Genomic DNA, 24,939 nt, shown 5'->3' on the forward strand with positions numbered 1-24,939 from the left:
TTCCAGAAAACCTCCACTCCACCCAATAACTCCGAGACAGGCATCTTCGCAAAAGTTCTCTTTTAATTGGATAGTAAACTGGCACAAACTGGGGAATCCCAAATCTGAAAGTTCTGGGCTTCCTTGCAATAAGTAAAAACTACAAATCCATCCCCTGCACCCATCATCATCACATCACATGTCCCAATCACCATTCCTCCCAACTTGAGACTTCCCCTCACCCAGGTGCAGAAATAACATGACCTTGAATTACAAAAAGAATGTTATTATGTCTAACTACATACACTCCAAGAAATTTCCCCCCTCCCACTTTCCCAGGCTCAAGAATGGGGCAGGGTGGGAGCAGGGTGGTCTTAGTATGACTTCCAAAGCTGACAGACCGCTTTCCACACTTATGACCATTGCAGCATACCTGTGATTGTGTGATCAAAATTCGGATGATGGACAACTGGTTCACATATATGATGGTTGCAGTGTCCTGGGATCATGAGATCGTCTCTTGAGATCTTCTGACGTGTTAAGCCCATGGGGAAGCTGGATTCACTTAACAATTGTGTGACTCATTTAACAACCTGCAGTGATTCACTTAACCAATGTGGCAAGAAAGTTCGTAAAATGGGACGGAGCTCACATAGCAAATGTCTCACTTGGCAACATAAAGCCTGGGCTCAATTGTGCTCGTACATCGAGGACTATCCTATACCCACAGAAAATGTCCGAACAGCAGAGAAGGCTAGCAAAACCCTGCCATATTTCACAAATGTGACTCAACATGCAAGCGCCATGTTGCCTTTTTCAAACTTCCCCTGGGCATGGCATTGTCCTCCCACAGAATATCCCGACCCTGGCCACTTAAATGTCTCCTCACCATCAACGGAAGACCCTCCATTGAACAAAATGATAACGATAAAATAGGAGTGAGTGTGAAAAGCCGCCATTTTTTAACGTAACAGACCTAACGAAGGACTACGGTGGCATGGGTTTGGCACCAACAGACTAGATTCATGACTTGAAAATCCATGCTTGTTCTTCCCATCGTGCCCTGCTTGCCGGGGCTGATAGGAGCTGTAGTTCCACTCTTTATCCCCCTCCTGTTCAGCACTTTTCCATGTCCCCCTTCCCATCTTTTTAACTGTCCCATTCCCCTAAAAGGCCCCAAATATTCTGGAAGAAATCATCTTCGTTAAAACAGACACACACAATCCAGTTTTCATCTGTTGGAGAGAAAAAAAATGTATTTGATTACTGGCAGAAAATTACAGTCTCTCTCTGCTGTTAGTAAGTATTAAAGGATAAAGTAACTGGACTTATTTCTTTTCAGGCTTTCCAAGAAAGTGCATATAACAGTCCAAAGATATTTTTGTTCTGTTCTGTTCTGTTTTGTTTTGTTTTCCTGTCATACCCAATATAAAATAAACAACACTGAAGTTATTCCCTTAGTCAAGACGTTGATTTCGCTGAGAAGATATGTACATTTTTTTTAATGATCTTGATATTTCTCACTGTATGTACAAGAGCATCTTAAGTTGTCCATGGAAGGTGTGGTTTAAGATAATCTTAGCAGCACAAAAGTCCAGTACTTTTTTTTTTTAATAATATACCTACAAGGCAGAGGGTTTCGAACTAGCAAAACAACACTGTGGGGTTTTCGCTAATCATCTCGTGCTTGTTTACTGTACAGAAACAAACGGACATCTAAGACGACTCCAGTAAAAAAGCACAATACAAAAAAAGAGGACCATTTCTAAAAGGGGACAAAAGAAATCTACCTAATCATAATCGTAATCGTAGCCAATTTAATGCGTCGAGTAAAATAAATTGCCAACCAAACCAACGAAAATCAAATCGAGCCCACGACGAAGGAATGGGTATCCTTCGACTTTTTTTTTTTTTTTTTTTTAGCGTGGTCCGTTTTTAATCCTGGGCGCAGAGCTGGTTGTGCAATTAAAGCAACCTCTTTGCCAAGAAAAGTTTCAATCAGGATGGAAGGGCACACAGGTGCGTACGTTTGTTTTGTGTTTACACGCGCGGGAGAGGGATGAAGTGTGGCGGAAAGGGCTGGAGGCACCGCACAACCACCAAAACGTTTAGGTTAAAACTGGAAGGAGGGAGATAAATTAAAAAGCCAGACCGGAGATCGTCTGGCCAAAACAGACTTGGGTTGCCATAAATGTTACAGCACTCTAGTTAATTAGTATTTACTTCAACTTACAGAACTTTTAACGCTTGCATATCCCTGCAAAGCCATGAACAAACAAACAAACAAACAAAAAAAAGTTATTATCACTAATAAATAAGCTGTTTTTAGAACTCTAGATGTCCAACGGGTACAAAAAGGATGTGTCTTTAATGTTTCTGTGTCGTGGATTTGCCAAAACAAACAAAAACGAACAAACGGAGGGGAGGGGGGAAAACCTGCAACACAACCCCCTCCCCAACCCACTTTCAATTGCAACAAACTGCACAAAAGTATCCGCCACCTTTCGTCCTAACTCGTTACAATCTCTTTGCTGTCCTCCACAAAGCGGGTGAGCCGGAAGCTGGTCCCGTTTTCGCTGCCAGCCATCTTCTCCAGGCCAGCTAGAGGCGCGTTAGGTTCCGAATCCTGGAATTTCTCCAGGCTGCCGGTCAAACCACTAATGGGGGAGCTGCTGCCATTGCCCAGGCTCCCGGGAACGGGGGCGATCCCCCCATTCTGGATGACTGAGATCTCGTTGGTCTTCATGGCCAAACCATTGGAGAGGGCCGCAGCGTATTGATTCCAGAAGCTGGAAGTGTCACCGTTTCCCGACCTCGCGGCCAAATCTTTTGGAAACATGTCTGGAAATTTGACGGGGTTGCTTCCGAGGAAAGTCATGGGCCCATCCACGGAGAGCCGTCTGCCTCGCCTGGCGGGTGTGCTGTTCCACATGTGCGTTCCCATGTGCACCTGAAAGAGACATGGGTTAGCAGCGGCAGTGAGGTAGGTCAAGGTAGTCTTGAGTGCAGTAGCCTCTCTCTTGAGTCTTATTGCCTAAGCCTAAGGGTCTCCAAACTTGGCGATTTGAGAACTTCAACTCCCAGAATTCTTCAGCCGGCATGGAATTCTGGGGAACTGAAACCCATGGGATGAGGAATTCTGGGAATTGAAATCCACAAATCTTAAAGTGGTCAAGTGTGGAGATCCATGGCCTTAAGCTAAGCATAGAACATATAACATAGGATCACAGAGTTGGAAGGGACCTCAGTCTAATCTCCTGCTCATTGCAGGGAGACTCATACCATCCTGGCCAAATGGTTGTCCAGTCTATTTTTGAAAACCTCCAGTGATGGAGAACCATGACTCCCAGGAGGCAGCCTATTCCACTGATTGATTGTTCTCACTGTCAGGAGTTAGTTCCAGGTATGGTGTCTCTTTAACAAGCTCCCACCCATTATTCCTTGTCCTTCCTTGAGGTGCTTTAGAGACTAAGTCAATCATCTTTTCTCTTTGACAAGTCTCTCAAGAACTGGAAAATCACTATCCTGTCATCCTCAAGTCTTCTCCTCGATGAACTAGATGTATCTAACACCCTCAACCATTCACTAAATGGTTTGGCCTCCAACATGAGGATGTTATTCCTCCAGATGTTGATGATTTACAACTCAAAATGTTCTTCACTATTGGTTGTCCTTCAGCAGCTGGGAGGGACAACTGAGCAACATCTGGATAATCAACTTTGGTCTAAGGTGGGAATAAAGAACATTATCTATCAACATCACTTGACAGTTAAAATAATTAATCAGTAGAACAACTTGCCACTAGAAGTTGTGAGTGCTCCAACACTGGAGGTTTTAAAGAAGAGATTGGACAACCACTTGTCTGAAATGGTATAGGGTTTCCTGCCTGAACAGGGGGTTGGACTAGAAGACCTCAAAGGTCCATTCCAACTCTGCTATTTTGTCCTGTCCTGTCCCATTCTTATTCTATTCTTATTCTACTCTACTCAACAACTAGAGTTTGAGGAAACTGTAGCTCAAATCAACAGAACAGCAGAATTTTTATCTCTGGCTTTGACTGGGTGAGTCTCTTATCATCATGTCTTATTTTTCTATCCTAGGTAGATCTAAGTGGATCTGAAGATCCACACCACAGAATGACTTTGCTGGAAAAAGAAAAAAGTTTGGGATTTGGTCCATGATTGAGAAGGACCCGAGTAAATTTCACAAGGTATTACTGCCTTGAGTTAGTTTCATGTTGGAGAAAAAAATGATCTGAGATGACCTTGAAGTACCATGCTGTATAAATGAATGAGGCCAGAATCCAATTTAGAAGAAGGTCAAGGCTTCACAGATTGAAAAACAGGTAGTCCCTGACTTACGACCACAATGGAGCCCAAGTGAGACATTTGTTAAGTGAGTTCTGCCCCATTTTATGACCTTGTTTCCCCATTAAATTTGCTTGTCAGAAGGACACGAAAAGGTGACCACATGACCTTGGGACACAGCAATGGCCATAAATACGAATCAGTTGTCCAGCGTTCAAATTTTTGAATGGTCGCTAAAAACTGTTGTAAGTCAAGGACTAACTGTATTTCTTTGTTTGCTGCTCATCTCACATAAAATTCAAAGTGGAGTCGTAACAGTGTTTAAAATTCTATCCAGTTTTAATATGACCATTTGACATTAAAATGATCCTGGACACTGGTATGTTTTAATTTCATATTTTTTTTTGCAACCACTTCTGGAGGAACGCTCAGCCAAGCAATGGGGTGGACAGGTGAACAAAACTCCATTTAAAAATTGCTTTCCCAGCCTTTCAAATTATCAGTGATAAAATCTGGAATCTTAAGCTGCACCTCACAGGTACCTCTACATTTTGAATTTCTATCTTCTGTAGCAGAATTTGGCTCTGCCAGAGAATGGACGTGCCTCTCTCTGTTTAACACTTGTGCAAGTTCAGAATTGCGAAAAACAGTGTTTAAAATACAGACGAAAAGTGTAACGAAGGAGTTACAAAAGAAGTCACCACCAGGAAAGGTATGCAGAAGGATTTAAAAAAAGGATTTAGAAAAAAACCAATCAATCCCTGGTCCATCAACACTTACAAATATGTTAATCCTTCTCCTGCCATGGCTTTTCCAAAAATAAAAAAAAAACCATGTCATTTCTGTACTATGAAGTCACAAGGATAGTAAACACATGACCTCTTCACACATACACAGACATACAAACACATGTAAAGCAGTGGTGGGATTCTACCAGTTTCCCTACCACTTCGGTGAGTGCGCACTTGTGAGGGACAAATCCTACATTTTTCTCTTCTTTTTCCTCTCAGCTGATCGTTGGAGCTTTTTTTTTTTTACTACCGGTTCGGTCAAACCAGGCCAAACCGGTAGCATTTCACCACTGACATAAAAGTAGTTTTTATTTATGTCTGGCCGCTTAATGACTGTTCGAAGTTCTTATGGACCTATGGGGTGGACAAGGGGGTATTTATGACCCCAGGTTTGATGTTTCAATGGGCCAAAGTCCCCTTCCCCCACCCATGTGCCCCCCGCCCGCTTCAAAGGTTCATCATCTGGGGTGTATTTATGGCTGTTTGCAGTGTCCTTCAGTCTCGTGACGATATTTTTGGATGGTTTTGCCAAACACTGGTATTTACCGTACTTCCAGTTTGCAGCAAAACCCCACCCGTACTGAACTAGAGGTTCACTTAACCACTGTGGATTCATTTAACAACTGCTACAAAAAAGGTTTCAAGATTATTACTGAATTATTTTGAATTATTATTCCAAACTCATGCGTTTTGACCGTGATGGGCAAAATGATCATAACTCAAACCCTACCCTGTTAAATGCTTTAATCTATTTACACCTAAGAAAAGAACCTGTTCCTCTATTTTTAAAACATTATACTCTTATTCCAGGATTGGCAATCTAAAGGTTATGTGCTAAATATGATTTCTGGCTTCAATTTTATGACTGCATAAAAAACAAAAGCATGAAAGTTATACACCCACCAGAACGTGCTATCACTGCTCCCGTTTGGACCATGGTTTCAGAACGCATGGATGCAGCCATTCACAAATCACTTGAAAACCCTACCGGTTATATAGGCAGTGCTCGACTTATGACCACAATTGAGCCCAAAATTTATGTTGCTAAGTGAGACATTTACAAAGTTAGTTTTGCTTCATTTTAAGACCTTTCTTGCCACAGCTGTTAAATGAAGCGCTGTAGTTGTTAAGTTAGTAATATGGTTGTTGAGTGAATCTGGCTTCCCCATTGCTTTTGCTTGTCCAAAGGTCGTGAAAGGAGATCACATGAACCCGGGACACTGCAACAGTCATAAATGTGAGTCAGTTGTCCAGCGTCTGAATTTTGATCACATAAACCATGGGGTAAGCAGCAATGGTTGTAAGTGTGAAAAATGGTCTTAAGTCACTTTTTCAGTGCTGTTGTAACTTTGAATGGTCACTAAATGAAATATTGTAAGTCAACTACTACCTGTACAGAAGTCCTATTTATCATGCAAAAAGCACTGAGCTAAATCAACAGCCCAGATCCCACATACCACTCAGGCTGACCCAGTGAACGCATCATGTTAAGACATGGTTTGTTCACCCAGGAGTCCTTTAGGTCAGAGGTCTCCAAACTTGAGAACTTTAAGTCTTGTGGACTTCAACTCCCAGAATTCTCCAGCCAACTCCGATTTGGGAACCCCTGCCTTAGGTCCACACCACACACACACACTGAGCCATAACACCATGGTTTTCAAAAGACAGTGGGGCTAGATCCACCCAAGAAGGGACGCCGAATACCAAATCAACCCCATTATGGCTTAGTGCAAAATATGAATCCTGTTGGGGGGATGTGACACAAGTGGGCAGCTAAAGAAAAAAGAAAACCAGAGCGTTGTAAGATGGAGGGAAGGAGAGTACCTTAAGGTTGCCCTTGGTGGTGAAAGCTCTTCCACAAATTGTGCAGGCGAAAGGCTTCTCCCCTGTGTGGGTCCTTTCGTGGATCTGCAAAGCACTGGAAGATGAGAAGGTCTTTCCACACGCGTTGCAGAAGTGCTGCTTGGGCGTCCTCCGAGGCAGAGTTGGAAGTAAGACCGGTGATGTCGCCGAAGGCAGCAAAGGTCCTGAAGGAAGCAAGCTGGGCAGTGTCTCTTTGTGGTCCTGAGGAGAGCCATGTACAAAACCGTTGACCTCGGCCTTTATCAGGGACGAGAGAGAGTTTGCAGGTACGATGGAGGAGGAAGAGTTCTGAGCTGGGCCAAGGTTTGAGTTGGGTTCAAAGAGCTGTGATGGTAGATCTCGCATCTGATGTGTCAACATGTGCTGCTTCAAATTACCCTTTGTGGAAAAGCCACGATTGCAGACTGTGCAAATAAACGGTCTCTCTTTGGTATGACTTCTGTAATGAATGTCCAAGGCACTCTGACAAGCAAATGTTTTGCCACAAATGTCGCACGCCGTGTTCTTAAGTTTGCCTCTGTCGCGGAAAGGAAACAACATGCCCAGCGGTTCTTCCTTCACCATTTTTTCTGGGTGGCCCGAGGTCAAGTCCAAAGCACCGCCGTTGGCAAAGGCGACAGGCCAACCATTGGCAAAGTCATTCGGTAAAGTCCGTAGCGGTTTGTCTTCGATGCCCGGTGATTTGTAGAAATCCATTGTGCTGTTGGATGGGGATAAGGCCTGCATGGAAGAGGTAGACTCTGAAATGGCAGGACTTCCAGCACTTTGACTTTCCATATCACCACCCACCGATGAAGAATCGTTTGTCATAATGTCCCCTTCGACCGACCCATTTTCCACAGATTTTAAGCTCGCTTGAAGCTGTTCAGCCAGCCCTGCATTGATCATCTTCATCTGGTTTTCTAAAGCAGCAATACTTGATATTTCTGGTGGCAATGGGGAGGATGATAAACTATCTTGAGATGCATCAGCAGATTTAGGGGTGTCTGGTACGCTACTATCAGGACAGTCTTCCATGTTCTCATCAGAGAATGTATCCAGATCATCAAAGGTCTTCTCATCAAACGAGCCCGTGTCAGATTCCATGGACTCGGGATAGTTTTCCGCCACTGGTGTGTTAGGAATCTGGCCCCCCATATGCATCCTGATGTGCTGCTGCAACACAACTGCATTAGTGAACTTTTTCTGGCAGATGGGGCAGGAATGTTGCACTCTTAAGGGTGGCATGGCACGATGGACACTATAATGGGTCTTTAGATTGCCTTTCGTAGTGAAGGCCCGGCCACAGATCTTGCACTTGAAGGGCCTTTCACCAGTATGCGTGCGGTAGTGCATTTTCAGAGCACTCTGGCAACTGAGCACTCGATGGCATATGAGACACTCGTTGGGATCGCTGGCCTTTTTGTCAATGTTTTCTACAAGTTGCTGTAGCTTTGAGGTCTCCGAGGCTGGTGTTCCATCCAGCAGCCCTCCAAATGGAAACTTGGCCTTAAACTGGTCGGACATGAGAGGCATCAGAGGACTGGTAAAAGCAACCACGTTGCTGGAATCTGATTCGGCTGCCGGGGAGGTTGTAGAGTGGTTCACACTAGAAGAAACACTGGGCATGCTTTCTTCTGGTTTGTCGCTGGAGGACAGCAAAGCACCCATTTCCCCTTCTGCCAGAGGCCCATTAGAGTTCTTCCCCGCAGGATCAATGGAGCCAGAGTCGCTTTTAACAGAAGATGGAGGACTAGATGAAGGGTGACTGATAGGAATGGGTTGAGGCTCCTCCATTTTGATAAAAGGTGTCAAGCTTGGAATTGTGGGTGGAAGTGGCAGGCCAACAGATGGGGTCAAAGTGGATAACACTGGCTTGTTGTCCAACCAACTGCTGACCGGTTTCTCTGGTGGTATGGACATCCCATATGGGATCCCCGTACTTGTGGGAATGTTGTCTAAATGCTCTGGCACCGGGTATGGGTTCATTTGAATGTGAGGGTATTTTTCTTTATGCCGTTGGAAGTGGACTTTTAAATTCCCCTTGGTGGAAAACCGGTTCCCACAGATGTTGCATTTGAAGGGCCTCTCCCCAGTATGAGAACGTAAATGGATCTGCAAGGCACTGTCGCTCCCAAAAACCTTCGCACAGAACCTGCACTTATGCTTGAAGAAGGCTTCGTCCGAATTAGTTTTTGTTTCAAAAGCGGCTAGATTGGGCGGCTTGTTTTTCCTCTGCTGGGCCAAAGCAGACAATGGGTTTAAGTCCTCTGTGGTTGTTCCGAGATTGGATAAAGGATTGGGGAACACAGAGTTACTAAGAGTGGGTTGAGGTAGAAGAGGATTTGATACAGGGCTTAATAAACTGCTTATTGCAAAAGCTGGCGATGACGACACGGTCCCTGCCGGGTTGCCAAGCGGTGGAACACCAGTGTTCGTAGTCACTTTGTCAGAAGATAACGTAGTAATCGCTGCGGTAGCTAGGCTAATACTCGGAGATAAGCCGCTACTGGATGGAATCATAGTGTTGCCAGAATTGCTCTGAGGTAGCTGTAGAGGAGACAGAAGTTTCATACCACCAATGCTGGCAGATTGACTAGCGAGGCTTTGTGCCAATCCAGCTGCTGCAGCCAGCTGTTGGGATAAATGGGAACTTAATGTTGACAAGGGGTTGGCTGATGCTCGTACTGTACTCTGTGATGGGTTTGGAGACGTCGTTGGCAAGTCTGTGTTCTGGGAAGCCAGCAGTAATATTTGGTGGCGGATTTGTTCAATCAGTTGCAGCTGATGGATCTGCTGCTGTTGCAAAGCCAATAGTTGCTCCATGAGGGCAGGGACGGCCAACTTGTGAGTTGAGGTGCCATTGCAGCGCGCTTCCTGAGAGAACTGGGCCACCGCTACTTTCGTGCTCTGAAGGTTCTCAATGATGACGTTGCTATTGATCATGGAGAAATTGCCCAGCATGGTCAGATCTCCCAGTTGAGGTAGAGAGGTTGTAAGAGCTGAGGTACCCTTGGTGGAGCAGTTACTGCTTGCAATAGTACTGTCGACGGTCTGGGAAGTACTGCTAGTGCTTTTGCTAACACTGGAAGAAGATTCTGTATCCATGGTTTCTTCCTTGTCAAGTTTGTCGTCTCGCTCGGGAATGTTGCTGCCTTCAACTTGATCCACGTTGTGATCTGTCTTGTTCTTCCGTTCATCGGGATTATCTTTAGGAGGGCTCGGAGGGAAGGCTTCCGAAGGAGATACAGAGCTTTCATTCACAATTAAAACCAGTTGATTTTTAGTACAGGTCTTCTTGTGCTGTAGCAGGTCCGGTAGTTCAAAGAACTCAGCGCAACATCTGCCACAGACGTGGGCATCCTTTGTCTTGGGGGTCCGATTGGGTTGACTCTTCTGTGTGTCTCCTACAGATCCAAGGTAAGGGAGGGGAAGATTGATAGATAGATAGATAGATAGATAGATAGATAGATAGATAGATAGATAGATAGATGGAGAAGGAGGAGGAGGAGGAGGAGGAAGAGGAGGAGGAGGAGGAGGAGAAGAAGAAGAAGAAGAAGAAGAAGAAGAAGAAGAAGAAGAAGAAGAAGAAGAAGAAGAAGAAGAAGAAGAAGAAGAAGAAGAAGAAGAAGAAGAAGAAGAAGAAGAAGAAGAAGAAACAAAATTAACAATTGTACAGAAACATAAATAGGTTACAAGGATAAAATAAGTCAACCAGAGGAGACATGGAGCTCATCTCGTTCCTAGAAAGTTCTCCCTTTGGAAAACTCCTTTTTGGGAAAAAAAAATGTTGGAAAACTCAACCTTCTCAACTCAACCAACCCATTTGAATCTAAAGTTCCCTTCAAGCTGGTTCATCTTTGGCTGTTCAAATATCTCTTGGCCGGTCAGCCTACCACTGAATTAATGTGTTGTTATTTGAAGTGTCATGCCCTCCATTTTTGCCAAGATTTTCCTTTTTAACAAGGGACAGCTACCGAGTTATAGCATTTTCTTTCCACGTCACTTAAGGGCACCCCAGTCTGCCATTGCCTTTTTTAAAAAAGTTGCTAGGGTGAATCTGTAGCAGGGATCTTCAACCTTGGCGACTTTAAGCCTAGTGGACTTCAACTCCCAGAATTCTGGGAGTTGAAGTCCACTAGGCTTAAAATTGCCATGGTTGGAGACCGCTGATCTGTAGGATAGGATGGGTTTTAGCTTTCTAAAATGATCCTTAAATGTTCAATTTCGTAATGGGAAAGGAGTTCACAACAAAAATGGTGGTATTCCTAGATCTGTGCCCATGGCTGGTGCAAACATGATGACCATATAACATGTGATAAAGGTGTTCCACCAGCTTTATTCAGCACAACAACATATGATAATTATTATAATTTTTCTAGAAAGAAACGCCTATCTTCTTGCCACAATTTCAGAAACATAAGCACAGAAAAATAGAACATGGAACTTTTAGGCTCTTTTAACTAGGAATTGAGATACAATTGTAATACAACTAGGAATAGAATACAATCCCATATGTATTTGCACAAACCATCCCAGTTCTGCAGGAATAGAGAGTTTAAATCTTTTGGGCACTTCCTGGGTGGAAAATGTACTGTATCACAATTTGGAGAAATATGAAATCTGAAGGATAACATTCCAAAGCTTAAGTTGAACATCAGAAATCAGTTTTCTTTGTGACAAACACAATATAAACTCCTTAAGTTACTCTCCATGAAATGATAGACAGAAAAAGGGGACATTTCAGGAATCTGATACAATCAGATTAAGGTATTTATGTACCATGCTCACATTTTAATCTAGGAAGGATCTTCTTCCCTTAAGCCACAGCTTGCCTTTGGATGACACGACTTGCTAAAAGTTGGCAAGAAAACCCGTAGACCTTACAGTTTCCATTTCTTTTTTTAAAGACATTTTAGTGGCCCAGAATAAAATCAAGACTGGACCACCAAGATGCACACAAGGTGAGAACAAACATAACGTCACAAACGTCCTCCATGGCTAAGTTTTAAGATTGTACAAGTTAGATCTTTAAATTGACATTCGTGTTCAAGATTATGGGTCCTTCAAATAATCTATGGTAATATAAAATAGCATGAATTGAACACATGGGGCACACTCCACAACAAGAAATTAATTGTTCTGTCCATTTTGTTCTGTTTATCACCTAGTGATCCATCCAATGGAAAACCAACCATCTGTTGACTCCTTTAAGTTTCCTTCAACTTTGTTCCTCTGTGGCTGCTTCAAAAATCTCTTGGGCAGTCACCCTAATCCCTGAAATTAATCTGTCATCCATCAGTTATTGACAAAAGTGAACGGGTTGGGATGGGGAACTCAAAGAGGAGGAAAAAAAAGCACATGTCACCAGAGCTTCAGGTTGTCCACACACACACACACACACACAAACAATCTTTTGAGCTCTTCAGGAACACACAAGCTCACAAACAAAACAATCTTTTGAGCTCTTCAGGAACACACAAACTAACTGTTTCTTTTCCCATAAAACTTCTTGTTTTCCATTTGTTCATTCTGCTATTTCTAGGAGCTTTATGGAATAGGAACCGAGCAAGAGAAATGAGAGAGAGAGAGAGAGAGAGAGAGATGGCCTGTCAAAGAATAATATCCGTGTTTTCACAATCAAGCGTTTGTTGCTTAATCTTTCTCATGATACTTAGCTGAAGATCGCAGTGTTCTTTGAGCTTTATTGTTGCTCAGCAAAGCCCCAAAACAGACTTCCTATGTAATGCAATTTCTTTTCTGATAAACACATTTGGCCTGGCTCCACAGGTGCCTAAACATATGGTTAGCTTTAGCTTACAAAAAGGCCTTTCTCCAAACAAGCCCTCCTGAACCTCTGAGAACTACGGACGGCCTACTGAATCACTGCGTCGCTTGCAAACCAGGTCCTTCTTCATCCATAAGATTCGCTTCCAATGCCATTTTTTTTATAAAAAAAAAATTCACGCCCCTCCTAACCTCACATGCACCATGGTACAATGTAGGGTAGCCCCACTGAGCACAGACAGCACCAGTGAAGCCCTTGCAATTTTACTACCACGCAGATTAGATTAGATTAGATTATCGCCTCCTATCTATTTTTTTAAAAAGCAGCATTAAAAATATGACATTTCTGGACAAGAGAAGGGAGGGGAGAGCGAAGGGCAGCCAATGGGTTAAAAAAAGGAAAGGGAGAAGATGAGCAGCTGAGAGAAAATGTTGCCATGCAAGAAGAAATCAATTTGGATGGCTCAGGTTGATAATGCCACGCGATCTTTTTCCTTGTCTGTGCAACGCTATCAAAACTCTTTGCTTTTTTAACTCTTCTCCCGATGGTTTAAGCGATAGCTCTGAAACCTTTCATTAGGAAGAGGGGGTGGGTGGGGGGAAGTCCCTTTCATTTGAGGTTTGTTATCAACCAGTTGCTGCTTTCTTCTTATCGCCAAGAAGATCCATTTGTAAATTAAACGTTATCCCCCTCCTCCAAAAAAAAGAAAAAGAAAGAAAAATTCTCCCTCTGCCTTCAAACTCCCTGATCTTATTGAAAAGAAGGATGGTTCCCTATTGTTCTCTCAGCATGAGGACAAAAAATTCTCTTGTACAGATTGTGTGTGGTCAACTTAGAAAGACAGGGGAGGGGGGGGAAAGCCCATTTAATTCAAGGATTACCTCCCTCCCCACTTCTCCTGCGACACTAAAATCAGATAATAGGTAGTTTCCATGACTTCCAAATTAAATCTTCGAAGGGCGGGGCCGGGAGAGAAACATTAAAAAGTTCTGAGGATGGAGAAGACAAAAAAGGGAGATAATATAAAATCCGCCCCCCCCCCCTTTTCTTTGATAAGTTAAAACCAATCCAAGTTCAAAACAAGCCGTGTTGGGCTTATCAAAAAAGAAAGAAAGAAAAAGAAAGAAAAAAAGAAAAATTGCGTTCGATTCTGTTTTCTTTTAAAGGCCGTAGAGTTTGTGACATTGGTGCCAGATGGATACTTTTGTTTTAAGTTTATACCCCGTCTCCAGAGTTTTGAAAACAGAGGGGGTGGGGAAAAAAAGTTGTGTGTTGAAGTTAGTAACTAGGAATCAATTTAACCTAGGAACATTTGACCATCTCGTCTCTTAGCAGACGTACGTGATTAGAATTTTAGGACTTTTGGCAAGAAGACGTCAAATATTAAATACAACAATTTGTATATACTGTCGTGCTTATTTTATTGCCTAACACAACATATACTTTTGCGCATATGCCTGTGTGCACACACACAACACAACACACAACTCACTTTAAAAGCACTGTATTTTTTGACAACTAATCTTAAATGCTTCTATCCCTTTCAGACGCTCATTTCAAAAACCAAGAGGAATCCATTCTGAATACTGTCAGGTGAAAAACATTTTTCTCTTCTCTTCTCCCATTTCCATATCTAATGGTGAGGCTTCCCTCTACGTTTCCAGCCAATTATAAAGCAACAAAAGCCATTCTGTTTATTCACACATTTTGAACAAAATGCATTAAAACTATTATGTCAGCATGTTCTATTAAGCTCGGCATTCAGTCGAAAAATACTTTTTCAACCAGATCACATTTATCAAAACATAAAGCCCACTTTAAAACATGGTTTTGCTTGGTCAGCTGTGCTTAGACAAATAATGACAGATTCAGAAACTAACTAACTAGTGAGGAAAATCAGAAAAAGCAACTGATGAATTATATGCAGAACAATGGATTTGCTTCCAATCTATAGCACGCCTGTGCTAAAAAAAAAATAATCAAAACGTGTCTTAAATCCTCCTCTTCACCTTTATAAGGCTGCCTTATCTGCCTAATTTGCAAAAAGACACTGTTCTATATTTTACCCTACCAACATTTTTCTCTCTTTTGCTAGAAAACAAGTAAAAAGGCTCAAATATCAAACAGAGAATGTGTGCAGTTTTTCTAGAATTGTCCATACTTTCTAATAGTCAGGAACTATGACCCACATGCTAACATTAGACATTTCATTTATTTTGGAAAAGGGAATGCTATTGTTTTTAGGAAAATATGGTGTATATATTTTGTATTAAAAAAAACAACAACAACCAAGTTTTCTTTTCTTTTTTTTTAATTCCTGCAAAAATTTTCCCCAAAAGAATACCTGAAAGGACTTTCCCCCCACAAATTAAATCTGGCAAACTTTACATTTCCCAATGTTCAAAATAAAAATATATTTTTTTAAAAAATATGAAGATACATTTTCAATAACATCTAGCCACACTTCTAGTTTTGATAGAAACCAGAAAATTCTCACTAGCTTCAACCCTTGTTCAAAATCAATTTTTAAAGTTTAGAGATGCTTCTTGGGTGCAATTTGCATAGAAGGTGGTTTAGGGCCTTGGGAATGGTGTGATGCATAAAGTAACTCTCTCTCTCTCTCTCTCTCTCCTCCTCCTCCTGCCTTTTTAAAAAAAGCCATTCTAAGGGTGGGGGGAAGATTTTTTTTTTTTTTAAATCGTAGCAACTGGAGACATAGTTATCCCAAACAATGGAGCCTCGTCACCTGACAGTGAGATTTCCATGTTCTTGTGTCTCTTATGATAGAAAAGTTTAAATGAATTTTCAATCCACACGTTTGAAACAGAAAATGCAGCAATCCATCCAAGCCAAACAAAATAATAAGAAAGGTAAGACTATAATCTTGTTCTCTTTAAAAAACAAACAAACCCTGCAAATTATCCAAGAAACTTTATGCTGGCAAGGGCCCCTATTCCCAAATCAGCTGCAGGATTTCCAATCTGTTGGTCTCTCTTAAAAAATGGTGAGGACTCTGCTGCCAACTCAAAAAACTATTTCGGTATTGGCCTCATGGAAACGAGGGGTTCTGCATGACTTTTGGAGACATAGGCCCGACCACAGAAACGCAAATATAAAATTATCTTGCACCATTTTGGAAAAGGAATAATAAACGCCCCCATCAAGGTGTCTTCAGGCAGCTCTTTAAAAGTTTCCAAGCTTCCTGAATAACAGCCTTTGAAGTTCATTCCTCCACATTACCGAGAATAGATTTTTATATTCACCAAGAGAAAATGAGGTTAAGGTTTTAGGGCAGGCACCCCTCTTCTCTAATGTACACAAACACACACAACACCCCGCCTCTTCCAACTCAATCTTTACAATTCCCACTTGCACTTCTGCTTGAAATGAAATCAGATTTCAACATGGTTTATAACACTTCCAAAAGACATGATTAAAAAAGGGACTTTTCCTGAGTTTTGATATGCTCCTGTCAATTGTTTGCATTAAAACTAGGGACAGGAGTTGGGGGCATGGATTTTATACACATACAAACATACATACATATGTTCGTACATACATATATATATAATACAAATTCATGCCCCAACTCCTGTTTTATACATATATCATTATATATGTATTCTTTTTTTAAACCCTCTCAGAAAAAGTTGGTTCCACTGGAGATTGAATACGCAAAAGACTATGGCCCATTAACAAAAATAACCACATATGCATTTCAGTTGCAAAATGAAGTAACAGACCAGACTAGCGATTATTTTTCTTTAAAAAATAAAACTAGAAAGAATGGATTCATTCTTCAGAATGAAGGGGAGAAAAACGAATACTAGGTGGTGGGGTTCACTTGCAACAGTTTTTCTCTCCCCCCCCACCCCCCCATCAAACTTGGGAAGAGTTTAATCGTGGCAGGCCCAAAATAAATCGGAGTGGATGGAGGGCCGGTTGATCGACCTAATATATCTCAACTTCAGCTCCGTAAACATTGGCAAAGGAACAAGAAACCAGATCCTACTCATCTGGTGGTAGAAAGGTGCAAAAAAAAAAAAAAAAACGGAGCCGCTACAATCGCCTGTCAATCTTCTCTTTGGGGGTTCCGATATCCAGAGGCGTAACAAGGGAATGAGAGTTAGTCAAAGAAGCCGGAGCTGATAAGGCGAAGCTAAAATCAACTACCTACTTCCTGCTAAGTGACTGGCAAAAGTCTCTTTGGAGGTCACCAGCTGAGAGATTGAACTGGCCGCATTGTGATCTGAACTTTGTCACCTTTGGCTGGGAAGGAAGCTGGCAAAGGTTAAAACATCTGAACTCTTCACTTCTCTCTAGCTCCAGTTGGTCGGGTTTTCCTTGGCAAGTTTTCCCCCCTTTTCCTCAACCCAGCCCAGTTCCAGAATCCAAGCGGTGGTTTTTACCAAAAAAACTTACAAGACTTGGAAAAAGCCAGGTTGTCCAATCCCTAGACTGGTTTTCTTGACGCACACTTTTTGCCCTCTCTCTCTCTCTGTGTCTCCCTCTCCTTTTCTCTCCCTCTCTCTCTCTCTCTCTCCTTCTCTCTCTCTCTGTCTCCCTCTCCTTCTCTCTTCTCTCCCCCCCCTTTTTTTCAACCCCCCCATCCCCCCATTCCCATTTGCTTCTTCCTTTTCTCCACCTTTGGTCGGCCGGATTTGCTGCTCTGATAAAAAAAAAAACCAACATTTTTTCTACATGTACCGGGACACATTTTCTTTTTTTGAAGAAGAACTTATCAAACAAAACAGCCAGAAGTGTAAATATGGTGGAAGATTGGGGCTGGTGGGAGGAACCAGGGAGGGAAGCTACAGAAAGAGGATCTGTTTGTGAAATAGCCCCTTAGAGATAATCGGCCGAAAATTAAATAAAGTTTGCAGAGGACAAACCGCCTAACAGTAAGGGATGTTTGGATGTTTTGAAAATGTCAAGCACATTTTTTTTTCCACATAGAACTTTTTAACTGAAATGGAGACAAGTTTTCCCCATTGAAAAAACTTTTTTTTAAAAAAAAAAGCCCAGCCATTTAAAAATTATTTACCTCTAAGCAGAAACACAAAGGGCCATTAAACAAGTTAATCCTGACATATCAGACCAAGTTGCTTTAGAAGTTTCTGACTGAAGAATGGAAAATGTCAACTAATTGCAGCAACCATCTTTGGAAGAACATCTAATCATAAATATCTAATCATAAAAGGCCTTTTTTTTTAAGCCTTTAAAAAAGTTATGATTACAAAGCTCACACTAAAAGCAGTTATAACTTGGGCAGGACTTGCACAGATAAAAGAAAGGAGATTAAAATATTAAATCATAACCATTTCTAATATTTTGCCTAGAACAAGATGGAATTGTGTAAAGAAAGCACACGCCAGATAGGCGTGCTTTCTCCCAACCTTGTAGAATAATTCTGCAAGAAAACATATTTTTGTAGCACACACTTTTAAGAAACTGCAGGAAAAAAGAAAAAGCACTGCTCAAAAAGAAGCTGAAATCCCAATAAGTTACAGAATTACTCTATGATTTCGCATATTTGAGTCAGTAGTAAGTTCTATTCCATTGAACCTTGCGGGAAAGTAATGATGAAATAATAACCTTAATTTCTTTTTTTAAAAAAGTAACACAGCAGAATGCTGTGTATATTCCCATTAGCAAGATTTAACTTGTTGAATATGCTTTAAAATTTCAACTGTTTGATTCTCCTCTACCCCCCCAGAGGTGATACTACTAAATGAAGGGGTAGAAAAAAAAAATAGGGAGAAAAAGATCAGATCAAACTGTTATTATAGTTCAGCAATAGCATTTAATTCAAACTAGCAGAAAAACAAAAGAACAAGACAATGAAGGCCAAAACTTTCAAACACCTGATTCATAACGGAGATTGCTAAAAAAACCAACAACAACAACCCCAAATCATCACATGAAGAGACATTCTGTTTGTAATAAATAATATATTGGTGGGGTTTTTTTTAACAGCCATGAAGATCAGCTTTTAATTACCCCCACCTAATCTCACTTTGATACTCTGACTGTAGGCTACACACAGTTTCCAAAAATGCATGTTCCTGAAAAATAGTTGAAAGGCAAAGGCAAATTGCCTTGACAGATGGCGTTCACTAAAGTTCGTCCACTGTATACTATTATTACAATCCTGTTAACACTATTACAAAGCATCGCCTGCAGGCAACTTAGTCGAACTATGTAAGGCAGTAGTAAGCTAGATGTACTGCTGGCAATAGAGTTATTGGGAGGAGGAAAAGAAAAGGAGCAACTCCCCGCTCTTTTGAGAAGGAAGGAAGGAAGGAAGGAAGGAAGGAAGGAAGGAAGGAAGGAAGGAAGGAAGGATTATTTAATCGAAGCAAGCCAGCAACTAAGAAAACTGAATTGTCATTTTCCTCCATAGCAATATGTTTTGACTAAAACTGATTTTTCTCCCCTCTAGCACATTACTGAACAGGAAAAGCCTGGAGAGATAAAATTACTTTTTGTTCATAGCAAACCTGGATCCAGACATTAAACTATAAGGGGGAGGGATATGGCTAACAAACTGAAGATCCTGCCAAGGCCTAAACAGAAGCAGGGAAAAAAGAAAGAAGAGAAAGAAAGAAAGAAAGAAAGAAAGAAAGAAAAGAAAGAAAGAAAGAGAAAGAAAAAGACATAGAAAGACATAGAACAAGAGGGAGAGAGAGAGAGAGAGAAAGAGAGAGAGAGAGAGAGAGAGAGAGAGAGAAAGAAAGAAAGAAAGAAAGAAAGAAAGAAAGAAAGAAAGAAAGAAAGAAAGAAAGAAAGAAAGAAAGAAAGAAGTCTTTAGAAATTCAGGATGGAAAAGGGATGGAACCGAGATTTTCCTCAAAAGAAGAGGTTTGACTCAGTTTGAAAATCACAGAATTCTTTTGTTACAAGTTCTTTTGGAAAACCTTCCCTCAACAAAGGAACAGGACTTCAAGTATTCTGTTGAAATTTACACCTGGGCTTAGAGACAAACATAGCAGTGAACACAGAGAAGACTTCCTCTAGCCCAGCTTAAAGGGGTATCCCCCTCTTTTAAAGAAAGTGCTCAAAAATGTCTCCAAACCCTCACACAATGTCTGCCAAGGATTTGAGAAGTTATAGAAAAGAACTCTTTTTTTAAAAAAAAAGAAAGAAAGAAAGAAAAAGGGGAAAAAAAAGAAAAATTGAAACAAGTCGATAATTAAAAAAAAAATTCTTGTTGAAGAAAAAGTTGACTTGCTTGCTTGCATCTTTGAGTGGCTGAGTTAGTTCTCAAAACCTTTTTCAAACCTCTTGAACCTCATGAAAAGAATAAGGGGGGAGGGAAGGAGGGATACAGTGGAGGGGCAGTGTGTGAGATGGGGGAGTGATAGACACACACACACACACACACACACACACACACACACACACACACCTCTTCTACTTCTGGCCGGCTAGGATGCTGAAAAGTTTGGGTGCTGGGAGAGCTTGTTTACCAACAGTGTGTGTGTGTGTGTTTTTCCTATCATGTACTGTGGAGGACAGAAGCAGAATTTGGGGCACAATATATATATATATATATTCAGATAGTGGAAGGAACATTTTTCCCTCCTTACAAAAGAGACCCAAAAGGAAAATGATCACAGTTATGCCTGTGCATGTATGTTTGTATGGATATGTGAGATAGATAGATAGATAGATAGATAGATAGATAGATAGATAGATAGATAGATAGATAGATAGATAGATAGATAGATAGATAGATGAAGAGGAAAAACAGCATCCCTCCAAATATATTAGCACAAATGCTAGGAAGTTTTAAAGCCACATTTCTTTCTTGGTGGGTCCAGTAAGGCCTGGGAGCAGACATCCCAAACAAGAGAAATTATCATTTCCACCCGGGCCTCTCTCTTCTCCCCCCCCTCTCTCTTTTCACCTCCCACCCCCAACTGCTAATCCCAGTTTAAACACAATTTAATCTTTGTATGTGTGCCTAAGCAGATACAACTCTCCCCCTGCACCTTAGAAACTTGCAGGCATTCCCAGATACGCGAGAACGCCCGTGGAAGAAAATCCTCCCCCCCCCAAAAAAGAAAGATTTAAAGGGAGAGAAAGGGAAAAAGAGAGGATCCCACGCCGGTACTTCCAAGCGTGGCCCGGAGATCCACCCGATCCGCTTCTCCTCCGCGCACACACACACACACACACACACACAAAATAAAGTGTTTCTGAAAAGCCGGGTTTTGTTTTCTACACCTCTTTTCTTCTACCTTGCGTCTTGCCAAGGAGCCGAAACAAGTTGGGAGGCTCGGTTCGCCCCCAACCCACCGCCGAATCTTCTTCAATATTAACCCACCCAAGTTTATTCGCAAGCTTCGCCAACGGCGGGTGTGGATTAGCCGAATAGCCAACAAACGGAGAAAGGAACAAACAAACAAACAGAGCGTCAACCTTGGAAGCTAACGAGATCATCTCCCCACCTCCGCTTTTCCTTCTTCAGGGGGGGAAAAATAATAATAATCTGATCAGATTCTCGGAGCCGGCCGTGAAATTGGCTTGGATAGAAGAGATGAAGAGGGAAAGAAGGAGAAGGAGGAGGAGAAGAAGGAAGGAGGAGAAGAAAGAGAAGGAGAAGAAGGAGAAGGAGGAGGAGGAGAAGGAGAAGGAGAAGAAGAAGAAGAAGAAGAAGAAGAAGAAGAAGAAGAAGAAGAAGAAGAAGAAGAAGAAGAAGAAGAAGAAGAAGAAGAAGAAGAAGAAGAAGAAGAAGAAGAAGTTGTTGTTCTGCTGTATCCCCCTCCCTCCATCCTCTCCTCCGCCCCATCACTCAGAAATAAGCCCCTTCGCTCGCTTAGCCTCCTGCCCCGCTTTCCATCCGCGCGCGATCCGACGCCGACGCGCTTATCGGCACCCGAGAAAAGTAAAGGCGATCCGCAACGGGAGGGGGGGGGATCCACCTCGCCCGACGCCCACTCTCCCGGAGCAAGGGCAGGTTGCCAGCAAACCAAGTCATCTTTTCCCTGCCCTCCCCGCCCCCCGATTTTCCCCGCGCAACTTTCTCCGGCGCTCAGATTCCCACGGTTGCCGAGTGCCCGCGAAACGCGGCTGAGTCCCCCCTACCCCCCTTTTTCTTTTCTTTTCCGCGCGGTGCCTTTCAGAGCAGATTCCAAAGAGACGGACAAGCGAGGATTGAGCGCAAGTTTGAGTGAGAGAGAGACAGAGAGAGAGAGAGAGAGAGGGAGGGAGAAAGAGAGAAGGAGGGAAGGAGAGCAAGAAAAAGAGAGAAAGAAAGGGAGAGGAATAAAGAGAGAGAGGGGTGGTGGCAGTGGGAAGGAGGAGAGCTGGCCGGCTGGGAAACTTTCCGGCGCCGGTGGATGCCGCGCAAAGCCCGAACAAGCCGGCGAACGGATCGCACTCACCCATCTGCGCCGGGAGGGAGCAGAAAAGCCGCGCTCCTCTCTCTCTCTCTTTTAACGAAATAATTTTACGCGCCGCAGCCGGAAAAAAAAGAAACACCAAAAACCCAAAACCCGTGGGTGTTTCGCTGGGAGTGTGCGTGCGTTTTTTCTTCCCCCCTCTCCTGGCTAAAATTTAAGGGAAGGGGCCGATGGGGAGAGGGGGGAGGACTTGGGATCGCTCCGGCGCAGCCTTTGCAACCGGGTTTTTTTTTTTCCTTGCGGGGGTGGGGGTGAGGGGGTGAGGATGGCGAGGGAAAGGAGGGGAGGGGGCGGTAAATTTGGGAAGAAAGATCTTGGGGTTTTTTTTATGCCAGAGGGTCAGGCCCGGGTCGCTTCTGCCATCCCTGCAAAGAAAGGAGGGAAAATCCTGGGAGCGATCTTCTTTTGATGGGGGGTATTCAGAGAATCAGCCCTCCCCACCTGGGTCCTGCAGCGCCTTTTCCCTAAGGACCTTCTTTCTCTCCCCCCCCGACGCCTCTTCCACTTTCCAAGCTCGGCTTTCGAGTTCCTTGAGTACGCGCGGTGGTAGGTCCGCGTGTTTAAAGAGGGGAGCCCAAATCGTGAGAGATCCCGGTTCTCGGCTGGGCAGATCGGCAAAAGGATCCAGTCCGAGCAAGACCGATGGGGTGGGGGAGGGCTGGAGTCTTGGGGGGGGGGAGAGAAAGAAAGAGACACAGAGAAAGAGAGAGAGAGCCCAGAAACGGTCCAACCTAGCCGGGATCCCACCGCGCGAGAGGAGAAGGCACCCAACAACTTTTTACGCGTCCTTGCACTTTCCCACCCCCGGGGAAAACAAAACCAGCCTCGTTTTATTTTTCCTCCTCGTTTTGCTGTCTCCCCCTCCCCCCTTTTTATTTTCTTCCCTGCCCCCCCCCGCCTCTTCCCGGGGCCGCCTTTCCATCCTTCTCTTCTAAGCCCCTCAAGGTAGGTAAGTTTCTTTGCGTTTCTTTGGGCAAATTGAGAGCGATTTTTTTTTTTGAGGGGGAGGGGGGGGCGGTCGAAGAGAGAGGGGGGGAGCTGACGCAGGCTTCTGGGAAGTAAGGCAGATCTCTCACCGGAGATCCTCGGGGGACGGGGGGGCATCAATGCCTTGGGCAGGACCCCCACCACCCACAAAAAAAATACCCTCCCCAGGCAACCAGGCAGGTCTTTCTTTCTTTCTTTCTTTCTTTCTTTCTTTCTTTCTTTCTTTTTTCTCTTTCTCTCTCTCTTCTCTCTCTCTCTCTCTCTCTCTCTCTCTCTGGCCTCCTCCCCGAAAAGAGACCCCCCACAGCCAGGTCACCCCTCCTCCTCCCGATCCAAGCCCCCTCACCGTTGCGTGGAGCTTGCGAGGCCAGCTCGGGGTCGGATTGGAAATGCTGCGGCTTCGCCTGTTTCCTCCGCGACATGCTGGCTCAAACATCAGCTGGGGCCGAATAAAAAATTACGAAAAAAAATCTTCTCAAAATTACGGAAATCCAGCCTGCCCCCCCTCACCCTCTCCTCCTCCTCCTCCTCCTCCTCCTCCTCTTAGCTCTTCCCCCTCCTCCTCCTCCTCCTCCTCCTCCGGCTTGCCCGATCCTCCGCGCACCGCGCATGTGTCCTGCGATAATTGTGATTATCAATAATGCACCGCGATTAATCATACAGGGGGACGCTTTGAAAAAGGCGATTGGCACGGGGCCAGCTCTATTCAAACCCGCTCGCCTTAATCAATTAGCCGCTGATTGGGCGGAGACCCTTGTCGCTCCCAGGCGGCCGCCCAATCAGGAGACCCAGGACGCAGGACCATCGCCCGCCCCTCCCTCTCTCACTCTCTCTCCTTCCCACCCCTCCCCTGCCAGAAAAGCTGTTTGGATACAGTTGTGCGTTTTGTTTTGCTTTTTTTTGTTGTTGTTGTTTTGCTTTTGGGGTTTTTTTTTTCTGAGCAACTCGCCGGGGCTGTTACTATAGGAATGAGCTGCAAGAGACCCTCCCTCCCTCCCCGTTCCCAACTTTTGGGGGTCCTTTTTTTTTGGAGAAGGGAAGGGAAAAGATGGGGAAAAAAAATTGCTTTCTTCTTCTCTTCCTCCTTTTTTCTTGGCAAGTCGGAGTTTTGTTTTGTTTTGAAAAGTCCGGGACCCGGGACTTTGGGTTTTGTTCAGGAGCGAATGGCGAATCCGAAGCCCTTTTTTGCGGGGTAGGGTGTGAGATGGGGGGCGAGCCCTGTTTTCCAACCCCGGCCAGGATTGCCGGGCCTGGGGAAGGGAGGGGAGGGGGAGAAAGGGAAGGAGAGGGAGGGGGCAGAGCCCGGTTCCTCTTTCATCTCCCCCTTTGCTTGCCAAAGGCACCCCGGAGACTCGAGGTGTGTGTGGAGTTCCTAGAAAGCCGGGCTGGGTCCCAAGCTGGGATCCCGGGATCTGGCCGGGAGGTGCTCCCGCTGGGACGGAGAAGGATGCTTTGCACCCCAGCCCCACACAGCTGGGGAACGGGGGGGAGGCCTGCTCGGGAGGGAGGGGTCTGCAAAGGGGGGTGAGAGAAGGAGAAGTGGGGGGGCAGTTTCTGACCCTCCAAACTTGGGCTGGGACTGGACTTTTTGGGGGTGGGGGTGGGAAGGAAGAAACAAGGGCAGGTGGGGAGACAGAGGGAGGGGTCCTTCTCCAGCTGCAAGAAGGGGAGGTGAGAGAAGAAGTGGGGGGCAGTTTCCGAACCTCCAAACTTGGGCTGGGACTGGACTTTTTGGGGGTGTGTGGGGGTGTGAACCGTCCACTGGAAGGAAGGAGGGAAAACTCGTCTTCCTTACCGGCCTGCCTCGCCTTCCTTGCTAGCCAGAGACCCCCACGCAG

General features: G+C 43.9%; 1 protein-coding gene across 2 annotated transcripts; it reads right to left on the minus strand.

Moving 5' to 3' along the window:
* Window positions 1-1,406: 1,406 nt before the first annotated feature.
* On the minus strand, window positions 1,407-24,939 carry SALL1 (spalt like transcription factor 1). 2 transcript variants are annotated; one of them, XM_087940684.1, is made up of 4 exons: window positions 24,897-24,939; window positions 23,448-23,540; window positions 6,902-10,326; window positions 1,407-2,929 (listed from the first exon to the last, which is right to left on the minus strand). In XM_087940684.1, exons 2-4 carry the CDS (start codon window positions 23,521-23,523, stop codon window positions 2,489-2,491), a joined length of 3,942 nt encoding a protein of 1,313 aa, XP_087796810.1. In that variant the 5' UTR covers window positions 23,524-23,540; window positions 24,897-24,939; the 3' UTR covers window positions 1,407-2,488. The 2 variants fall into 2 exon arrangements, with proteins under 2 accessions (XP_087796810.1, XP_087796811.1); XM_087940685.1 differs by lacking the exons at window positions 23,448-23,540; window positions 24,897-24,939 and adding an exon at window positions 22,097-22,870.

The sequence above is a fragment of the Pseudonaja textilis genome, chromosome 11 (assembly GCF_049901715.1).
Source record: "Pseudonaja textilis isolate UNSWEBS1 chromosome 11, rPseTex1.2, whole genome shotgun sequence".
Classification (NCBI taxonomy): domain Eukaryota; kingdom Metazoa; phylum Chordata; class Lepidosauria; order Squamata; family Elapidae; genus Pseudonaja; species Pseudonaja textilis.